Below are 22368 nucleotides of genomic sequence, written 5' to 3'. Positions count from 1 at the left end.
AAGGCTGAAGTACTGACACATACTGTATTATGGATGGAGCTTGAAAATGCTGGCCTGAGAGAAGCCAGTCACCAAAAGGCCACAGAGGACATGATTCCATTCCTATGAAATAACCAGAATAAGCTCATCCATAGAGACAGAAAGTAGGTTAGTGGCTGCCAGGGGCTGGGCTGGGAGGAATGGAGTGACTGTTAATGAGTGCGGGATTTTCTTTTTGGGGTAATAAAAATGTTCTGGAACTAGTTAGAGGGAATGGTTCCAACAACATTGTGGATATAGTAAATGCCGCTAAAGGTTTTAAAATGGTAAAATTGGTAAATTGTGTTATATGTATTTTATACAATGAATAAAAAAGTTAAACCACCATGGGGTTTTTGCTTTGTTTTGTTTTTTAACTTTTAGCCTTTGAAAAGTGATGGAAGATGCACTCTAAAACATCTCACTCTCTTGCCCATCTGCCTGTCCACTGAGCAGGTCTGAGATGGCCTGGTGTGTCCTGCATCACAAATGCAACCCAGCCAGGGGACTGTGGCTGTGCCCTGCCCTGTGCCCCTGCCCTGGGTTTGCGGTAGGCCTGATTGAACTGCTTGCTTACTCTCGATTTGTGGGGCACTGCGGTCATTGATCTGTGTGACTTTTCGCAGGCGAGTTCCTTGCTGGATATCAGCCAACAGGGCACTCCGACCTTTCGGATCTGGCTTCCTCAAGCCTGAAGTGTCAGTGCTGACCTGTAAAAGAAGAAGAGGTTTGACTATAATTGAATGTAACATTCACAGAGGAGCAGAGCGGCCTGACTGCTGGGAGCTCTCCTACTTCCATACCCCCTCCCCAAAGCTGACCTCTCGTCCAGGCGGTTACCTGCAGCTATCACTGAAGACTGCCTCAGCCTCGCCCACACCTCTCTTCCTGAAGCCTAGAATGGACTCTTTCTTTTAGAAGCCTCAAGCCAAGTGCCCATCTTGTGCATAAAGTCCTGGAGGCCTCAAGGAGCCCTCAATCATAGCCCCTTTCCCCCCTTCCTGGTAAGCTGCACCCACACATTTGGGCTTCCATCTGTGCGTCCCTACTTCCTGCTTCCAGGTTCTGAATGACCACTCTACCTGGTGTCCCTAGGTTACCCCTGGACCAAATCCTAGACTGCCCCTACCTTGTGGATGGGAGATGCTCCTGCGCCATTTGGCTCTAGACTACTCTGAGCAGTACTGAGGTGTTGCTCATCCTTTGGTGGTCACATCTTTCCAAGGTTAGGGCCCAGGTGGCCCATCATGGGCCTGTTACATCTCTTAACTGAAGCCAATTTGGACTCTGGGAGCGGTTTTGAGGGAAGTGATAGCAATCTTCACGTGATTTTTGGAGCAGAGAGAAGAACCGCGGGGTTCCACAGAAACTGGGGCCCAGAGGGTTCAGAGAAAGGTGGGGCAGGACTATAGTGACTGAGTGACTGCTAGCTCTGTGCCTGGATGTGTCACATCAGTCTTCACGAATCCTTGTGAGTTTCAAGAGACCTTGTCCTCCCTTTCACAGGAGGAAGAAACTGAGTCTATGAAATCATCTCTTGGAGGTCACGGGTTTGGGATTCAACTCTAAATGGGCTGAATCCTGAAGGCCACATACTTTTTACTTTGCAACACCAGTGATCAAGGTCACATGCCATCTTGAGTTTATGTGTCTTAGAGACTGCTGAAATGCTTCATAAGTATCTTAGCAAGAACAACTTTGTCCTAATTCTGCAAGTAGTCCTGAGATCCAACTGCTTTCCTTCCAGATAAAAGGTGTGGGAAGTTGGCAAAAGGGGAGGGAGAGGCTGCACTGGGAGACACAGCCATGGAGATTCGCTGCACTTAGGACGTTAATGCCATGTGACTTTAGAGACCGTTAAACACTTTTCAAGGCAAGAAATACTTCTTAGTCCCTACTGAAGAAAAGACTATGTTTCTTTGTGTTTCAGTTTAAATATTATCATTTTGGAGTCTTTTCTGCTCCCAAATTTAAATAAGATCATGAACTCTTCTGTCTTAGAGCGTTATATTTCATTTTCCTCTGTCACATTTATCAGGGCCTACAAGTTTATAGTTATCTTTCCATGGTTCTGGCTATGAGTTTTATGTTCATTAACCCCAAAGACTCTCTATTAGTATATCCTCAAAGAGTAGAACAGGACCTGGCCTCAAATAGGTTCAATAACTATTTTCTGTGCAGATGAATGAATACAGGTGTGAACTACACTTAGGAGGTGTAAGACATTGTCCTTGCTCTCAAGGGCATGCACATGTGCCAGGGTCATGGACACACAGGGAGTTTAGCCAACCTATTACACGATAGAGCACCCATTGAGTCCCATAGAGAGGAAGACCACAGAGGGTTCAGATATGGCCACATGTATGAGCCCAGCAGTCTTCAGGGAAGATGTGAGATCCAGGAGGGCCCCTGACATGTACCTGGAATTTATAAATCCTTGCTATCACTATTTTCTCTTCAACAAAGGGCAAAGCAGGCTTGCTGACTAGAAACTCAGGGGCCCTGTAGTGTCTCAGACTAGAAGTGAAGGCCACTGTGGTTTGGGCTTAAATGTGCTGAGTCCATATTTTCATTGGCTGACTAAGCTCAGGTTATGAATCTTATGCTGGTTTTGACAGGTATGAGCTTCACTGTCTGGATCTTATTTCCTACAAACATGATTTTTGAGATGGGCTTATGAATGATGGTCATTAAGGCACCTGTGAGCAAGTGGCCCAACCCTAATTGGTTGGATAGATTTAGATATAGACAGAGATATGTATACTATGAATATCTAACTGCACACAGACAGCAGGATATTTCCCATACAACATGTTCTAAAAATATCCTCTAAAACCATTGATGTCAGAAGTCATTTTGCTCTGCAAAGTTTAAGATTTTTAAACTCTTCTTTCATTTTATTTATAAGTAAGGGATCAACAGAAATACTAAAACCCTTGCCAAGAGGGTATTATTTTTTTTGGTATAAATTTGGTATTACAATCTTATGTGTATTATGGTCAGGGACACAGGAGAGGAAGTGCTTCATCAATTTCTTCCTGGGCATAAGATAAACAGCAGTGAGTTATAATGATATTCATGGCCCAACTCAGGTCAGGGTTTATAAGGCACATTTTTCCATTTAAAGAAGCACCTGGAATGCAGAGAAAACCCTACCTGTCACTACCCCTGGGAGAGGGGTCCCCTCATCCAGCTCACCCTCAATTTCCTATTTATTACCACAATGCACCCCACTTCCTGACCTTGCCTATCCCAGGTGTTGCAGGTTAGGGCTGTGAATTACGCTGAGTGGAAATAATGATTTTTATTTTAGTACCTACTTAGCACATGCATCAATAAAATCCCTGATGATGCTATATGACCAATTTGTTAATAAATATGTTCTACATTGTGGCAGGAAATGAGGGTCAGGACACCAACAGCAACTGGCAGCAATACTTTATTAGTAGCACCAGAGCCCAGAGGGATAATTCTCAAAGTCTGAGCCCTGAGTACAGCATGGTTTTTACACTGGTATATAAGCAAGTTTTGTTTACTTTTTTTTAATGTGGTGTTGGGGATTAAACCCAGGGCCTCACACATTTGAGGCAAGTGCTCTGCCACTGAGCTACAACCCCAGCCCCTTATAAGCAAGTTTTGGGTATATCAAGGCAAGGGAGTTGGTGCAATTCTATTGGAGGGTGCAGTCTACATTTTGTAAATGGGTGCAAGCTTGTCAACAGCCTAGGGACTCTTAGCTCATACACTTAGGGACTTTTACTGCACTAAGGGATTGTTTTGTCCCTGTTGCTTTGTTTCCTGCTTCTGCTACTGTTGTTTTCAGTGAGAGGTACCTGCTAGCCGCTGCAAGCTTCTATGGTTAAATGTCACTATGTAGAGATGCTGTGGGTCAGTGTGCAAAACCACAGCCTGGCAGCTCTTAAACTGCTAAAGTCACCATTTTGCTCCACCACAACATCAGCAGAAGCACATGGCAAGTCACATTACCTTTACACCATCAGTTCAGATCTGCCCTAAATTTAACATTCCTTCTCCTTTACTTCTAGTTTTTTCCTGCTCCAGTGTCTGCTTTGGTGATTGTCCTCTAGAGGGCTCCCCCTCACCTGGTATCCTTCCACCTTCTCCTCTACAGTGAGGCACAGAAGAATTATGAACTGCATAACTAAGGCGTCCATATATATCTGGACATAATAGGTTTTCTACAAGAGGATGTATTCATTCTCACATTGAAGATCATAGTACCCAATGAGATAAGTTCTTACTCCATCCTTAATATTTATCCATAATTTCCTTTTCAAAAAAATCTTCTACAACTCTGTGAATTCTTGTTACTGTGGTTACGGGATGCAGTAACAGGAGGGAAGAGTCCTGGCTGTTTTATTCTATGCAAATCCTGATCACTGGTAACTATACTAAAAATATCATAAAGGGAAAGAAAGCCATGCCTGGACACTTTTCCCACTGCAACTATTTACACCAAAAAACAAAAACAAGCCATCATTTCAAAGATAACTAATGTTAACAACATTATTGAGTATGAAGATCGACTTGGTTCCACATGAAGCTTTGGTTCACTCAGTTTCCCTACAACAAGCTACAAAAGAAATAGCCCAGGATCCGAAAAGATGCAAAATATGCACATTAGCTCATTCCCTTCGGTGTAAAGATGGAAAACCTGAAGTGAGCCAGTAAGAAGATTAGAAGCACCGACATCAAATGACAGCACTAACAGAGCCAAGAGTCAGATGAAATTGGCGAGGGGCCTTTCTTCTTATCTGGATAAGTTATAAGGTCTCTGCATTTATAAGGGCTTGTCATTCCAACAAATGAGTCAGCCACGATACTGTTTGAAATGCACGTCCCCTGTTATTTGCCACCTTGCCACCATATGCCATTCCTGCATCTGTCTGATCCTGGTTTTTGTGACAAATGCTAATAAAAATCTCGCCAGTTGACCCAAATCAAGCAGGTTATTGCTCTCAAAGATGATCTAAACCCAGTCAGCCTAACATGGTTTCAGTCTCGCAGTCTCCGTGGTGGCTGTTAAACTAATAGCAGTGCCCGGTTTCCAGGCACGTGGCCTGCTCATCACCCAGCCCTCAGCCTACCCCTTCTCACACTTGACACAGACCTGTGTCAGCAGCCAGGGCACTTGCAGTTAATTCCCAAGTCTGAATCACAAGAACATGCCAGAATGGCAGAGTCTCCTGCCTGCTGCTATCGTCTTTATGTAGAACACAGGGAACCCAGGATCCAGAATAGAGATTGAAATATTTTCAGAAAAAAAAAATGAACTCTCTTGTGTTGGGCCTGACAGAATGTTCCCTGTGTCCCAAATGTGCAGAAGTCAAGCTGTTCAAGAATGAGGCATATTGGGATCTGACAGTTCTGTGTCTCATTTTTAGAACTTCAAATTGCAATTCAAATCCATGAGCAAAAAGAATGAACCCTTTAACCTCCTTTTCTAAAGCCTGATGTCTTAAACCAAAGTGTCTACAGGCCCGTGAGTAGAGCTACCTTATGCTGTGTTGCTTCTCTTATCTGTAGGTAAAGCAGAATCAGGAGCTTTTCACTGGGGCTGCAGGCTGTAGGTGAGTCTGATCCTGTTCTTTACACCCATAAAAAAAAAAGCCCACCCATTAAGTTTATCTCAACCTCTGGCACAACTTGGATTGTTATGTGTGGCACACCTCCTTGCTATCTCTCCCAGCAGCCAGCCCATTCCAAACTCAAGTTCGTTTTTCCTGAGTGATTTCTCTGGAATCTGGCCCCTCTTCTCCATCCCCGTGATGCTGCCTTAAGGAAGCCCACCAATCCCTCTGCAGTCCACCACCTGTTCTTCCTGCCTCTTGTCTTGCCCTCCTCCACAGCAGCCAGAGTGATCATTTTAAGGGTCATATCATTTATTGCATCACTCTTTGCTGGCTCCCCACTGCTCTGAGAAACTCATTCAAATCCCCTCATACTGCATAGGCCTTTAGGGACCAGTCCACACTTTCCATTCTACACTGGAGTTCACCTACAGAACTTGGCTTGAACAAGCTGTGCTCTTTGCTCTTTTCACACTTATCTCTTGGCAGTCTTCCAAGGAGTCGGTGGATCCAGGAAGGCCAGGTAAGAACCCTGTCTATGCTCTGGGAGGAACTCTTGCCCCCAGCAGAGCATCTGCTCTCTGGGTCACGTCACCCCACTCATGCCCTGTAATGGCTTTCCACCTCACTCAGAATAGCACAAGCAAAGTCCTCCCTTAACGTCACTGGCTGGACTTGACCCCCATTTCCTCTTGCTACCCTGCGTGTACCTATGAATGATAGCATTTTTTCAACTAGTGTTATAAAGTAGCGTTATAAAGAGTTTGGCGATCCTTTTCTAGATACAAACTACACTTATGGTGATAAATTTAATCACTTATTTTTAGCAATTTAAATTCTAATATGAGTTCAAGGTCCCTTCAATAGGGAATAATTAGAAAAGTAGGAGAATAAATGTCAAAGATGAGAAGAGTAGAAATGAAGGAGTGTGGCAAGAGAGGGATTTGAGATGTATATACAAGGCCATCAAGGCCAGGTTTAGAGGCAGGGATTAGAGATTCAACTATCGCAGAGCTATAGATTCAGAAAGGCAATAAACATATAGGTGGTGGGTTGGATACCAGACAAAAACACGTCTTTAAATTCATGTGGTGGTTGTTAGTTTTAAATGATAAAATGAATTTATAAATAGTTCATGGAGACTTCTGGAGAGAGGGGACTTGAATGATGGTTAATAGAAATCAGGAGAAAACTACTTAGTTATTGATGTAACCCAATAATATTTAAGATATGAGTGTTGACTGGGCCAGGGGCCATAGGGGTTAGACTGCCAGGATCTTGTTCTCAGAGAGTATATGTACATATGTGTGTACGAATGTGTATGTGTGCTATTCCATATGTGTGTGTTTATATGGTATACAGACATATACACATTTATATATATTTGTGGGTATATATAGGTTTGTGTGTGTGTGTGTTTTATAATTTATTTTCTAGATCCAAGCTTCTTAGCTGGCCTCTAAAACTAGAATCTCAATCCACCTTTGAGATTACCTTCAGAGGGTCATCTTTAAAGCACTAATCACCTGATTTCCCTTCACAAAATGCCCTTGTGGCTCTCTACTCTTAACTGAAAGGAGGAATCCAGTCATACTGCCCCAGGTAGCCTTCCCAGGCTGAGATAGGCCTCCATTCTAGATTGTTCCAGTGTTTCTTATTTCCTGCTTTGCAGCCTGTGCTCAGGCTCCTGTCTCTTCTGGGAATGCCCTCACCATAGCCCTGCCATATTTCACAAACCTTTTACCTCCCTTGTAAGCTACACAGCAAGAACAGTTTACGAAGACTTTTATTTTTTTCAACTTCCTCAATTAGACTTTTCCTACTGCCAAAGCACATCATTTGTAACTCTCTATGACACTATTTATATCTTGTCCAATATTACAGCCTTTACATATTTGTCTCTTGTTTTTGAGAGTAGGATCTAAGCCACTTTCTATTATGAGAGAAGACAGCTTTTCTTTTCTTTTCTTTTTAACTACATGAGCAATCTATCAGTATTTGTTGACATGAATTCCATGTAGGCCTTAACCCTGGATCTTTGGCTCTGACAACCGACGGCTCCCACACAACATGCAGGTGTGGGAGAAGAAGCTGCTGTCCTGGGAGGGCATCTCACAGCCCAGGTTCTTCCAGATGGTCCTCTCACTTTCTATTCCTTGGCCACTCTATCCCTGCAAGTGAGAATTCAATTTGTCATCACTCTTGTTTTCAATGGTGGCAATGTTCCCAGGTTTTTAAGTCTAAATTTTAAATTATGAGTAAAATTTGGTTTTAAAAAAAAACCCATACTGGACCTGCAAAGAACAACCTCATTAATTCAAAAATTAAAAAATAAATTTAAAAAAAGCCTGAGGCTAGGAGTCAAGGTACAATATGAGGAAAAGATAATAAATAATTCATAGTTTGAACAGAATCTCAAAAACTGGTGAGGTTTCTTTTATATTTTCTTTTTACTTTAGACAAAAAGTGCTACCCACCCTCCAAAAAAAGAAAAAAAGAAAAAGAAAGAAAGAAACGTGTCCCACTCCCAGCTGATTAATTTGCAAATTAATGAAATAACACCACTGTCCTTAATTCCAGCTGATGGCACCAGCATTCTCATTTTTGCTAAATGCCTTCCTCATTCATCCAAGTTTGAACCCTCAAAGATACCTATGGCTCTGTCCCCTCTTTCATTTGAAGTAACCAAGCTTTTGGGAGGACCCACCTCCTCTTCTACTTTAGTGTGGACACAGAGATAGTTTTGTAGTCTGGGGAAGGGAATTAACAAGGGACTGTGTTATGGTTTGGGTGTGAGGTGTACCCCAAAAGCTCATGTGTGAGACAGTGCAAGAGGTTTAGAGGAGAAATTCTTGGGTTACATGAGCCTTAACTCAATGAATTAATGCCATGATGGGATTGACTGAGTGGAAACTGAAAGAGGGTAGGGTATGGCTAGAGGAGGTAGGTCACTGGGGACCTGGCTTTGGGGTATATATTTTTATCCGGCAAGTGGAATCTCTCTCTGCTTTCTGATCATCACATGAGCAACTTCCCTCCACCACACTCTTCCACCATGATGTCCCTGCCTCACCTGGAGCCCCGAGGAATGGAACCTGTTGTCTATGGACTGAGACCTCTGAAACTGGTAAACTTTTCCTCCTCTATAGTTCTCTGGTGGGGTCCTTTAGTCACAGCAACTAGAAAGCTGACTAAAACAGGCTGCAACTTGCAATGAGGTGACAATAACAACATCACAATAACAAAAAGTAACAGAAAGGCACTTATATGTGCCAGGCCTTGTCCCAAGTACCCTGAGAGAATTAAGTCATTACGAGGGCCCTTGAGCAACCCTTGGATGTAGGTCCTGGTTATGAGGATTCTGTCCACTTGACAGATGAGGCACAGAGGTGAAGCAGACCACCTACTGCCAGGAAGTGTAGAGCTGAGAGGTAATCCCAGGTCAGTCTGGCACTCATAACCACAAAGCTGCAAGCCTCTTCCATAATGTCATCACCCAGGAAATGCAGGGCAGGCCTGCAGCTGGGGGTGGGGGTGGGGCGGGGGGAAACTGCCCTCTGGCCTGGAACCAGGGTAGATGCTGCTTCACAAGGAACCAGAGCAGGAAGGAGCAGGCAGGGAAAGGGCATCAGAGAAGGAAAAGGAAGGGCTGTGGGGTGTGCGTGCATGTGTGTGTACGTGTGTGTGTGTGTGTGTGTGTGTAAGATAAAAGCTTTCAGAAAAGGCTGGTACCATAGAAGCTAAGTGCTAGGCCTCTGCCAGGGCCAGAAAGGATGGCCAAGGTGGAAGGAGAAGAGCCGGTTAGTGCATTAAATGTGAGCCAGCAGCTGCCTTGGCAAGGGAGGACCAGGGGCACTTCAAGTGGAAACTGCACAGAGTAACCCTACGCTGTGCGGCTGATACCTCCACTGTAAACTACCTGTACCTGAAACTCCCTTGTCAGGTAACACAGAACCTCTGATGCACCAATATTACTGCTCCACCTCTTTCTTTCCAGAGTTGAGCCCCAGTTCTCCTTTCATGCCTCTCTACTGGCTGAAGGTAAAATGCAGGGTTTTCAGCAAATGGCTTCCTCATGTTGATTCTGAAATAATAGGGATTATGAACACAGCCCACATATAAAAGGAGACAAAAGCAACAAAAATAGCTAAGGGAGAAATTTCAAAATTTCTGGCAACTGTGAGATGTTTTCAGAGTATTGTGTCAGTTACGGATGATAATGTAAGTGGATTTAGACTTCTTTTTCTCACTGCCATTTTTCTAGGCCTTTTGCATGGAGAATTCAATAGGAGTCTCTGAGTCTGGGCTTGGATTGGATCCTAGAAAAACAATAATCTGCAGCTTTGCCCAAGAAGAGCACCCATGGGATTCTCATCCATTTCGAAGGCTGCTTCCAGACCTCTTTGGGCTGGTCCCCTGGAGCAGCAGATCTGGGCTGCCTGACATACGTGCTTCAAAATTCTGTCATCACCCTTGGCTCTCACTCCAGTTCTGGGCACGCCTGATGAAGAATGGAGGGTTTTCCCACCTAGAAACTCAATGCAATTTCCTTCAAAATACCGATGACATTCTTCACAGAACTAGAAAAAAACAGTCCTAAAATTCATTTGAAAGAATAAAAGACCCAGAATAGCCAAAGCAATTCTCAGTCCAAAAAGCAATGCTGGACGCATGACAAAACCTGACTTCAAATTATACTACAGAACTATAGTAACAAAAAACTGCATGGTACCAGCATAAAACAGACACATGGACCAGTGGTTCAGAATAGAAGACACAGAGACAAACCCACACACATCTACAGTCCTCTGATCGTTGACAAAGTTGCCAAAAACCCACACTGGAAAAAAGACAGCCTATTGAACAAATGTTGATGCTGGGAAAATTGGTTATTTATATGTGAAAAAATGAAACTAGACCCTTATCTCTCACCCTGCACAAATATCAACTCAAAATTGATCAAAGACTGAGGAATTAGACCAGAAACTATGCAACTCCTAGAAAAAAACATAGGGTCAACACTCCAGTATATAGGCACAGGCAATGACTTTCTTAGTAGGATCCCTAAAGCTCAGAAAATAATGTCAAGAGTTAATAAATAGAATGGCATATAATTAAAAAGCTTCTGCTCAGCAAAGGAAACAATTAGGAATGTGAAGAGAGAAACCATAGAATGGAGAAAATATTTGCTTGCTTTTTTTCTGACAGAGGATTAATATCTAGAGTATATAAAGAACAAAAAAACTTAACACCAAAAAAAAAAACCCTTCAATTAATAACTGGGTAAATGAATTAAACAGACACATCTCAAAAGAAGAAATACAGATGGTCAACAAATATGTGAAAAAATGTTCAGCATCATTAGCATTTAGGGAAATGTAAAATCGAAACTACACTGACATTTCATCTCACATCAGTCAGAATGGCAGTCATTGAGAATACAAATAAGAATAGATACTGGAGAAAAAGGAACTTTTATACCGTTGGTGGATTTGCAAATTAGTACAACCACTATGGAAATCAGTGTGGATGTTCCTCAAAAGATTAGGCACAGAACTACCATATGACCCAGCTATATTCCTTGGTATTTATCCTAAAAATTAAAGTCATTGTAATATAGTGATACATGCAAACCATGTTTATAGTGGCATAATTCACAATAGCCAAACTGTGGGATGTGAAGAGGTGTCCACCAATGAATAAATGGATAAAGAAAACGTGGTATATAGACACAATAGAATTTTATTCAGGCATAAAGAAGAATGAAATTGTGTTATTGTTATTTATAGGAAAATGGATGGAACTTGAGAACATTATATTAAAGGTCAAGGTTGTATGTTTTCTCTCATATGTGGAAGCTAGAGAGGAAAAAAGAAAAGAAAGATGGGGGGGGCAGGGATATTATGAAAATTAAAGGGGATTCAGTTGAAGAAAGAGACCAGGGATGGGAAAACGGGAGACAGGCATAAGTGCTGGGAAGTGATATTGGCCAAATTATATTGTTCTATTGTGTGCACGTACGAATATGTAACAACAAATCCCACCAGCATGTACAACTACAATGCACCAGTAAAAATATGCAGAAAGAGAAGGAAAAAAAAAAGAATGGAGGCTTGCCTTCCTTTCCTATCTGGCCCCAAACCATCCTTTGTTTTCAGGAGATCCTCCACACCCCTTCTGGTGTCTCTGTGATCCACGCCCTTGACTTTCCTCTGTTCTTCCTGAGCCACTGCTTTTGTTGCTGGCTGGGCTGCCGGTAGTTAAGCAGGCAGTATTGTTGTACAGAGCCCAGGTCCCTTTTTACTATTCTAGCTGAGTTTTCACTTAAGGAAGCAACTGTTTGCCAGTGGCCAAGTGTTCTTAGTGGATTAAGAACTCTTTCTATGGCTGGTGCCGTGGTGCACGCCCGTAATCCCAGCAACTCAGGAGGCTGTGGCAGCTGGTTCACAAGTTCGAAGCCAGCCTCATCCATTCAATGAGGCCCAAGGCAATTTAGTGAGACCCTATCTCAAAATAAAAAATAAAAAGGGCTGGGGATATGGCTCAGTAGTTAAGTGCCCCTGATTTTAATCACCAGTACCAAAACAAACAAACAAACAAACAAACACACAAACAAACAAAAACAACCCTTTCCATCAGTTTTCCATGAGTAAACACAGTCCTTCTTTGCACTGAAAATGTGGGCACTGGAGTACCACCATCTTCAATGGGATCCTGAATCTACTATTTATTACTAGCATAATTTAAGGTAAATTACCTGACCTCTACAGGCCTCAATTTTTCTCATCTGTAAAATTGGAAAGAGAATAACAACAGCCACATAAATTGTGGTGAGAATTAAATGAGGTAATCTATATAATGAGTTTAAAACAGTGCTTGGCACCTAGTAATTAATAAATGTGAGCTATTAATACCAGCTCTCTCTAATAGTTTCCGACGCACTCCCACCTTTTCCTGTTTTAAAGCTCATGTTCCCTGGAATAAAGACAGGGATTTAAAAAAAGAAAAAAAGAAATCACTGGATGACAGCTGTGTTGCAGGCCTAGGAAACAGCCAGTTCAGATTGGGAAAGACTGGAATAGATTCCAAGCAAGAGACTTTGGATAAAAGATGGATGATATTAGGTCTCAAAGGAAGAAAGACTGTCTCCTCTCCTTTCCTCTTCACCCCTAGTGAAAACAAAGAGAATCTGTGATTCCAGGGAAAAGAGGAAGCTGTCCAGGAAAGGTTTCATATGAATAATATTTCGACTTCGTAATCCTGAAAATATTGTTTTTCAGGAATGTTCAACTTTTATAGACAAAGCAGGAAATATTAAACTATGATAGAAGACACATGTTATTATCCTTAACTATAAAAGAAGTTGATGGATCTGGGAATATTTAGAAAGAACAATAGACTACAACTAAGTGGGGTTTATTCTGGGAATGCATATAGGAATATCTGGTTCCACAAAGGACAATCAAAAATCTCATTGATTGCATTAACCAATGCAGAAAGAGCATCTGACGAAATCCAACATCCATTCATGATTAAAAACTCTTACTGAACAAGAAATGGAGGGGAACTTCATCATCCTGATAGAGGGCATTGACAAAAACACTATAACATCATACTTGAAGGAAGAATATTTTCCTCTTAAGACCAGGAACAAAGCAAGAATGTTCCCTCTCATCAATCTTATTTGACATCATAATGTAAATCCTAGTAAGTGAAATAAGATAACACAAAGAAATAAACAGCATGCAGATTGAAAAGGAATATATCAACACCGCACTTGTGGACTGGGGTTGTGGCTCAGTGGTAGAGCACTTGCCTCGCATGTGCAAGGCCCTGGGTTCGATCCCCAGCATTGCATAAATAAAATAAACAAAATTGAGGTATTATGTCCATCTATAGCTTATGTGTGTGTGTATATATATATATATATACATATACATATATATATATATATATATATATATATATATATTTTTTTTTTTTTAAAATAAAAAGCTGCACTCAGGGAGCATGGTTTTCTATTTAGGAAACTTCTAGTGAGTTAGTAAGGTCAGAATAGATATAAGGTCAACCAAAAAAATCCATCATATTTCTATATACTAGCAATAAATAACTGGAAATCAAAAAAAATTTTAAAAGTCTTTAAAATTGTTATTCAAAAAATGTACAGACATGGATTTTTAAAACCACAGAATGTCAATGAAAGGAAGAATTTTTAAATATGATAAAGATGCTAATTCTCCCCAGGTTGATCTATAAATTCAATGCAATTCAAATCAAAATCCCAGATTTTAAAATAGACATAGGTGTGTTGACTTTAAAATGTATATGAAAAAGCAAAGGAACTAGATAGACAAAACAGCTTGCAAAAGAAGAGTGAAGCTGGAGGACTTCGGTATCTCATTTTAGGATTAACTATAAACTACAGTAATCAGGATCGTCTGGCGCTGTCTAGGGGACACACACACATATCAATGGGATGGATAGACTAGAGAGTTCAGAAATAGGGCCACCTGAGTGTAGTTAATGGATTTTTGACAAAAATGTGAAGTAGTTTCATGAAAAAAAGGATAGACTTTAGAACAAATGTTGGAACAACTGGACACCTGTATGCAAAAAGGTATGAGCCTAAGCCTCATACCTTGTAGAAATTACCCTAAAATGGATCACAATTGATCCACAATAGGATCATAAAATGTAAAATTGTAGTATTTTTTTAAGAAGAAAACAAAGGAGAATTTTTTTGTGATTTGGAGTTAAGCAAAGAGTTCTTAGATAAGACACAAAAACTACAACAAATCAAAAAAAATTACAAAGTTAGACTCCATAAAACACTTAAATTGTTGTTTTGAGAAAAACTGTTAACAGGATGAAAAGTAAGTTACAGACTGGAAGAAAAAAATTGTGTGCAATAAAGGACTTATATTTAGAATATATAAAGAACTCTCAAAACTCAACAATAAGAAAACAAAAACCCCTGTTAACATAAAGGACAAAAGACTTAAACAGATATTTCACCAAAAAGAATATACAGAAGGTAGATGAGAACAGGAATAGATGTTTGCTATCATTAGTCATCAGGGAAATGCAAATTAAACCATGATGGGAGACTACTACACACCTGTACAATGGCTAACCTGCAAAAACCAAACCAACAAGCCAAAACAACAAAGAAACAGAAAAGCACCTACAATATCACATGCTGAAAACAACGCAGCACAACTGGAACCCTTGCACATCGTTGTTGGGACTGTGAAGCACCGCAGCCACAGTTTGGCATTTTGTTATAAAGTCAGACATACACTTAACATATGATCCAGTAATCTCACAGCTAGGTATTTACCCTGGAAAAACAAAGACTTAGGTTCATACAAAATCCTATACGCAAATATTTATAGCAGCTTTACTCATAATCACCAAAACCTGGAAGTCACCTGAATGAATTGAGCCAGTGAATAGATTAACAAACTGTGGACAATGCCCAGCATTGGAATACTCATGAGAAAATAAAAAGGAAGACAAGTGGCCACCAGGGATTACAGATGGAAGAAGGGTGTGACTTCAAAGGGGTGACACCAGAGAGCTTTGGGGGTGATGGATCTATACTGTATTCTTATGGTGCACAAATCCATGCATACATTATAATTCACAGACCCATCACCCTCCCCGAGAAAAAAAAGTCAATCTTACAATATGCAAATTTGAAAAATGAAAACAAAATTAAAAATACAGCTAAGAAAATTTGGCAAATGAAAGACAGAAAAGAGATGGAGCAAAGACTAGGGGCACTGGTGGCCCAATTTCACATAAGAGAGGGTCAGAGTACACTGTCTGACCACAACCAATGGAGGCTCAAGTGTATTATTTAAAGATCAAAGGCAACCACAAGAGGAAATCAAAAGAAAGGAAGAAGACAGGGAGAAAAGGTGAGAGGTGATGTAAGGGAGTTCAATCCCCATCTCTCATAGCAGCAAGTCAATAGATGATGTCTCAGTGTGATAAAGAAAGAAATAACAGTGTTGTCATATTATTTAGAGATTACAATTTAAATCCCCCCTCGCCCCCTTCAAATTTATCATCTCTTATATTCCGAAAGCCAAAAAGAGCAAGTACCTAACTCACTCAACCTGGGCTCACCTACAGACTGTTCTTCTCCTTCATTACCACTTTCTGCACTACTTAATTTTTTAAACCATGGCATTTATTTGCCATGCCCACTGGGCCACTCACTAAGTTCTAATCTCTGTTCATTTGCAGAACAGTAAAAATATATCTCAGGCCAACAAATGGTCAGGTTCTTCCCAGCCCAAGTGACCACCCTTATTGTGTCTCAGGGTCGAGATCCATTATCCAAACATTTCAACATCCAAAACAACAATGCCTCTTATTTTCTTAAGGACAAGGACAGTCTCTCCTGAGTTTCATCTTGAATTCAAAGTTGTCTAAAGGTCTAGTCTGTGTGCACATGGGACCTTCATGGAACAGGTTAATGGGCCAGGAGTTACCACTGGCCAAGAAGCTAATATGAACAGGTTCTGGGAAGAATAAGTCTCCTGAGATTATGTCCCTCAGGGCTGCCGTGGGGTGCCAGGATGACATCTTGTTCCCATCCTGCAACTACCAGACCCTTCAATCACTACATGGCACAATTATTGCAAAACACCTAGATAAATCTTCCATGAATGTCATCAGTCCCTCCTCTGGTTAAAAATGTACAATGTCTCAGTCTGTCTCAAATATACCATCTCCATGAAGTGCTTTCTGAAAACTCACCTGCTGATTCTCCCCAAACAACAGGGACATAGTCCTATAATTGCAAACATTTGCAGCTTACAAGTCTTTCTGTATATTTATGATGCATGGGTTTCACAGCAGTGTGGAGGGGCAAATGTCAGTTCCTTTGTTTTCCACCCCAGAAGCCCAGAGACTGCTGCACACCAGGAATTCAGTATATATTTATTTGACTTTCTGGATTTATTAAGCACAACATTTTGTCCTAAAGTTCTCTATAAAAACAGCCTCAGGTTGTTGTTTTTTAGGATGGAAATATCTATAAAAATACACAACAAATAAACAATATCTAAAATAAGCAAATCTATGACAAATAGAAGGTAGCACAAATTTATGCTTATAGAGTAAAAACAAAGAGAAAGAAAGGACAACCTGCAGGAAGGCAGGTTTAAGGTTGAAATACCCCCCCATCCTTTTTCCTTATGTATTTTTATCAAACCTATTTTGCAAAGTTGTATTTCTTTTCTTAGAAAAATAGTTGGTACATCCATATGCATAAGGACGAAAGGTCAAATGCAAGTAAATATAGTAAATTAGATAGCTCCATGCAGAATTTGCAAGAAAAGTACAAACTCTCCTGTTCCTCCTAGCATTGCCAAACTGAGGTTACCGCTCTCACTTACAAAAGTATTTGCTGAGCATCTTCTTTGGGCAGAGACAAGAGAAAGGGCAGCCAGACATTTCTGCACACTACTTTCTGGGTAAGGATTGGAAATACATCAGCAGAATAGAAACACCTGAAGTCTATGTCCACCATCTTTGGGCCTCAATGGCATTTTATGTAACACAGACAGATCATTTCAGAAGGAGCTGAATTTGCAGCTTCTGGGTTTATGTTTCCAACTGGCTGCTGAACATCTCCAAGTAAATGTCCTTAAACTCAACACATCCAAAATAAACACATTATCTCCACCACACGACCCACCAAACACACATGCATGCGTGCATGCACACACACACACACACATATGCACACATTCCTGCCACCTGTTATTCCTCTTGTAATATGGATCTAAGCAATATCCCTCAAGTCAACCATACTCGAAACCAACAATTCCTTCTATCAATAATTCGTCAGTTTTACCTGCTATCAACCCTCTCCAAAACACATCTCCAATTCCTACCACCCTTTCCAGTCCCACTACAGCTTCTTGTGTTCACACTCTCTCCACTTCTCACCCACACCCCTTAAACCACAGCTCTGATCTCAGTAGGCCACCCTCCAGGGGTGTAGGTGGAAGTGAGAAGGCTGGGAGTCCTGCATTTGAATGTTCTCCTATCCCTGCAATTAAATGTTCATGTTGTTTCTCCAATTCAATTTTCTTCTCTAGATCTCGATCAGTCATCCACAGAATTGGGTAAAACTCACTTGGCATAGTGTTTAAGGACTTCCAGGATCTGATCAGGGCCTAACCGCCCCAACATGCTACATCCCAGCCACATACTCATTCCCTGTGCTGCTCACACACCTGATGCCTGACAGTCAATCTCCTGCACTTCCTCAGTCTGATATAGCCTGCTCTTCCAACTCTGTCTCTTGAAATCACCTGCATCTTCCCAGGCCCGGCTACAGAGGCTCTTTCAGAGACCACAACAATAATTCAAGAGTTAGAATTAATTATTTCCTTCTTGGCATCTCCACTATTATTCTCTTATATTCTTACTTATTTTATGAGTTTAATCCAGTAGAGCAGATGGAGCTGGAGTTTCCTGATCCTGAGATGTAGAGGAGACTTGCTCAGAGGCCCTACTGGAAGCTCTCAGGAAGCCCAAAGCCTCCAGAGATTTTTGCAAGGTCAAGGGACTTACATTCCGGGGTTATGTTTGGTTCCAGGTTCCTACTTTCAAACAGCTGTCTTTGTTCTACTCCTTGTGGTCTCACAAACATGGCCTGAGCTGTCAGTGCTACTCCCTCACCAAATCAAACACAATGAAACACCTCCCCCCCACAAAAAAATCCACATGAAACATAGCAGATTTACTGCCATATGGGTGGAGAAGAGAAAAGCTTTCTATCTCAGGCATCAACAACAATTTCCCACTGAGTGAGGGGCATCCCTGACCCTCAAATGACCTTTGACCACCATCCCAACACAGGAGAATTTCATCTGGCCCAGCATCCCCTCAGTCACCATCTTCAAACCAGTGTTGGGATTCCTCTCTCTTATTCCCTTCTTCACTATTGTTACCTCTCACATACATAGAGCCAATTCTCGCCCTTGCCTCAGGAGGTGCAGATAAGCTGTCCTTATTGTTACCTGCTCTAGCCAGGTTACAACTGTTCCCTCCTGCAGCTTTTATTAAGATATTTCTCCAAAGACAGCCCCCCAAGCGATTCTGCGCAGCTGCAGAGAGCATCTATTTCCCATCTTGACATGCATCTGGCTCCCCCAAGTAGGTTCCATGAAGTAGAAATGATGTCTCAATCCATCCTTCTAGTACTCAGCACAATGTCTTGTACATATTAAGCCCTTAAAAACTGACTAAAATGAAACTCATTCTTCAATATGAAAAGTAGAGTGCAAATTAAAAGTAAAAACAAAATTTTTTTCCCCCTGAGAATGGCAGGAGTGTGCCTCATACAACACACTCTCATCAATGGCACGCCTGGTATATTTTTTAATAAAATAGGGCTGGTGCAAACCCTCCCTGAAAAACACAGAAGCAGCTGTTCAATTGGATCCAGCAATTCTGGAGAAGAGTAGAAGAAAACTGAAGGTCGGGACAGCTGCAATGACTCAGGACGGGGCTTTCACTGTTCTCCATAACCATGGGATGTCTGCATGCCCACTATAGCAGGGAGAGAACTTGGTTTCCTGGGAACATGCCAAACCTCCGAGGAAGTGGATGGTAACAGGGAAAAGGGGCCTATTTTTAGTTCACTCCTCACCACTGTATTTTTGTCTTGCACCTCCTAAAATTAGACTTGCTGACTGAGGCTGTATGTAACCAGGGTGGCATGCTGATGAAACCATCACTTCCCCAAAGGAGACATGTCTTCTCTGGCAGTCCTTCCAATGGCTCTCTGCCTCCTTGATGTCTTGGCGAGCTTAACCCTACCCCGGAAGGAAGAAGGTATAGCCCTGCGTGGGCAGAGCATCACTAAAGCCCCTGAAGTCTCAAGACTCTTTAAGTATTAGAACATCAGACTCAACATCAACTGCCTTTGATGTGCCAGCTACTATTCTGATCACTAGTATATTTAATTTCAAGAACCAAAAATATTTCTACTGGCAGGAAATATGACAGTGCTATAGAAATGTAAGGCACTGATTATAGAAAAATAACACACACACATTTTTAAAGAAACCACATTTTAAAGATCCTAATAATCTTTGGTACTTATGCTGTTCATATGAGTAATAACACCATCAAAAGAATGGTTTTCAAGTTGATGAATCTTAAACAAAACACAGAATTTACATTTTGATAACAATTCTGATGTTCATAGTGGGGGAGGCTGTGCGTGGGGACAGGAGTACATGGGAATTCTGCACTTTATGCTCAATTTTGCTGTCAACTAAAACTGTTCTAAAAATAAAGTCTACCAAAATGAAATCACATGCATACAGGTACATTCTAATGTGTATGGAAATACTTTAAAGAAAAGTGTAACATGAAAGCACCCTGTCACTGAAGTCACTGGTTGGGGGGAATAGTGGAAACCCCAGATAATACCAATGGCCAAAAGCTGGTCCATGAGAATTGGGAATCTGGAACGTGTATCTTGTCCCTGAACTGATGGATACCTGATTAATGTTATTAAAAAGTGAATCAGAAACCTTGCAAATCAGGAAATTAAAAAAGGATCTGTATAAGCCACATACTATGGAAGGGGTTTAGAAAAACTTTGTGGTAGGAGAATTTTAAAAAATAGTGGTTTCAATTTTTGGGGGAATGAGGTGAAACATAATTTAAAAGCAAGAAAAGTGAATCTTCCAAAATGATACTATGATTTCTTTTTAAGAGAGGCAACTTAGTTCAGCTTGTGCAATGCTACATTATGGGGGACAAAGTTCAACTGCACTATGTCAAGGGTCAAGGGTCAAGGCTGGGTCAAGGTGAGGTGAGGGAGGTCCTTAGGGAGCAAAGTTAAGGAGGTGAGTACCCAGAGTGAGTGCCCTCACCTTTTTACCTTGCCCTCTACTCTGGTGAGGAAGACATCTATTTAAACCAGATCCAGAAATGACTGAAGTCCATTATCACCCAGTTCCCCCTCCTGCTACACTCCATTCTTGACTGTAATGGATATACAATTCTTGGTATTCTTCCCTTTTCATATGTCTAATCTGAGGGTAGAGACTGCAGCCTATCAACATGATCTGCAACAAACCCTAATTTTTAGAATAATTTATGCCCATAAATTGACTGGTAGATTTTCAGATTTACTAAGGGAATATGAAGAGAGTGAAAAAACATTTATTTCTCAAACTTCTTCAAATTATAGTTTAAAAGAATTGATTAGGGAAATACTCAATATGGGAAAGAATGCAAAAACTTGAACAAAGGAGATGGGAGAAATGTTTGCAGCCTCCCCATTATAAGAATGAAGGTGGGAGCCAGACATGGTGACACACACACCTGTTATCCCAGTGACTCAGAACTCTGAGGCAGGAGGATCAAGAGTTCAAAGCCAGCTTCAGCAACTTAGCGAGACCCTGTCTCTAAGCAAAATACAAAAAAGGGCTGGGGATGTGGCTCAGTGGTTAAGTGCCCCTAGGTTCAATTCCCAGTACCAAAAAAGATTTTAACAAACAAACAAACAAACAAACAAAAACCCCAAAATAATGAAGGTGGGGAATGTGTGATAGGTTCCCAGGGAAAGAAGCAGATCTGTGAAGGAGACTGCTCTCCTTCTGTCTCTATAGCTACCTCTACAGACATTCACATAAGAGAAACACACATGTGGCATAGTAAGAGACAGATCAGGTTGCCAGATAAAATATAAGATGTCCAGCTAAATTTGAATTTCAGCTGAACAATAAGAATTTTTTTAGTATGACATATTTGCTCCACACTTATATTCAAATAATTATTTGCTGAAATTCTAATTTAACCGAATGTCCTATATTGTTATTTGCTAGCTCCAGCAACAGAGATAAAGCAATAAAGCAAATTTAGGTAGAGCTAGGAAAGGTGAAGGAGACAAAAATAAAAATACAAATGGAAGAAGTGAGACCACTTGTAAAAAGCAGATAGGTTACCCCTCACATCTCATGTTTTCTACGGTTGTACTTTTGCAACTCCAGGTCTGTACAGAGACCTGCTGAGGCTTACCCTGGCTCTACCCTTCTCATCTGGTCATAGTCCAGCCCCATCATGCCAGCAATCATCCATTAGGAATAGGGAGCTCCCAAGAAGGGAGGCAGAGCCACTGTGTGGCAGGTAAGCCAGGCAAATTGCCTTGTGCTTGCTGAAAAACCATCCTATAATGGATGTTAAAATGAATCAGGGTTGCAAGGAATTGACAGGAGTCTCCATATAAGTGCCTAGAAATAGCAGTTATCTGTCCATTGATTCTGAAATGCATTACTCCTGCAACACACTCAGCATTTCTGTAATCAGAAACAAAGGCCTAAACCGATTTTAGAATCGAAAGACTCCTTTGAATCAGAGATTCTGCATTTTTCTAGAAAAAAAAAGACAAAACACAACAAAACATCACAGGAACTTGGGGTTTTGAACACACAGCAACACAGGACAGTAGATCCAAGCTGCAGCTTCTGTTTTGAGTTGGCCACATCTGGAAATACAGGTGCCCCAGAGGCTTTTCCTCAGGTGTGGTGGGAGCAGCTGATGGAGTCAGCAGTGCACATGTGTGCCATTAAAGGTGCTCTGTATGAGTCTGCTAGGGCGGCTGGGACAAAGCACTACGGACAGTGTGGCTCAAACAGCAGGTTTTTTTTTTTTTTTCTCATAGTCCTGGAGGCTAGAAGTCCAAGATCAAGGTGTCAGCCACGTTAATTCC

General features: G+C 41.3%; 1 protein-coding gene across 1 annotated transcript in view; it reads right to left on the bottom strand.

Moving 5' to 3' along the window:
- Wipf3 (WAS/WASL interacting protein family member 3) overlaps positions 1 to 22368 on the bottom strand; it is an 89916-nt gene that overhangs the window by 26014 nt on the left and 41534 nt on the right. Inside the window, exon 3 of the mRNA XM_046426063.1 lies at positions 596 to 728. Coding sequence (XP_046282019.1) covers positions 596 to 728 — 133 coding nt within the window. The remainder of the gene's footprint in view (positions 1 to 595; positions 729 to 22368) is intronic.

The sequence above is a fragment of the Marmota monax genome, unplaced genomic scaffold (genome assembly GCF_021218885.2).
Source record: "Marmota monax isolate L192 unplaced genomic scaffold, Marmota_monax_Labrador192_F-V1.1 WCK01_AAM20220418_F8-fsc00133, whole genome shotgun sequence".
NCBI classification, from domain to species: domain Eukaryota; kingdom Metazoa; phylum Chordata; class Mammalia; order Rodentia; family Sciuridae; genus Marmota; species Marmota monax.
This window is presented reverse-complemented; position numbering and strand designations above follow the sequence as displayed.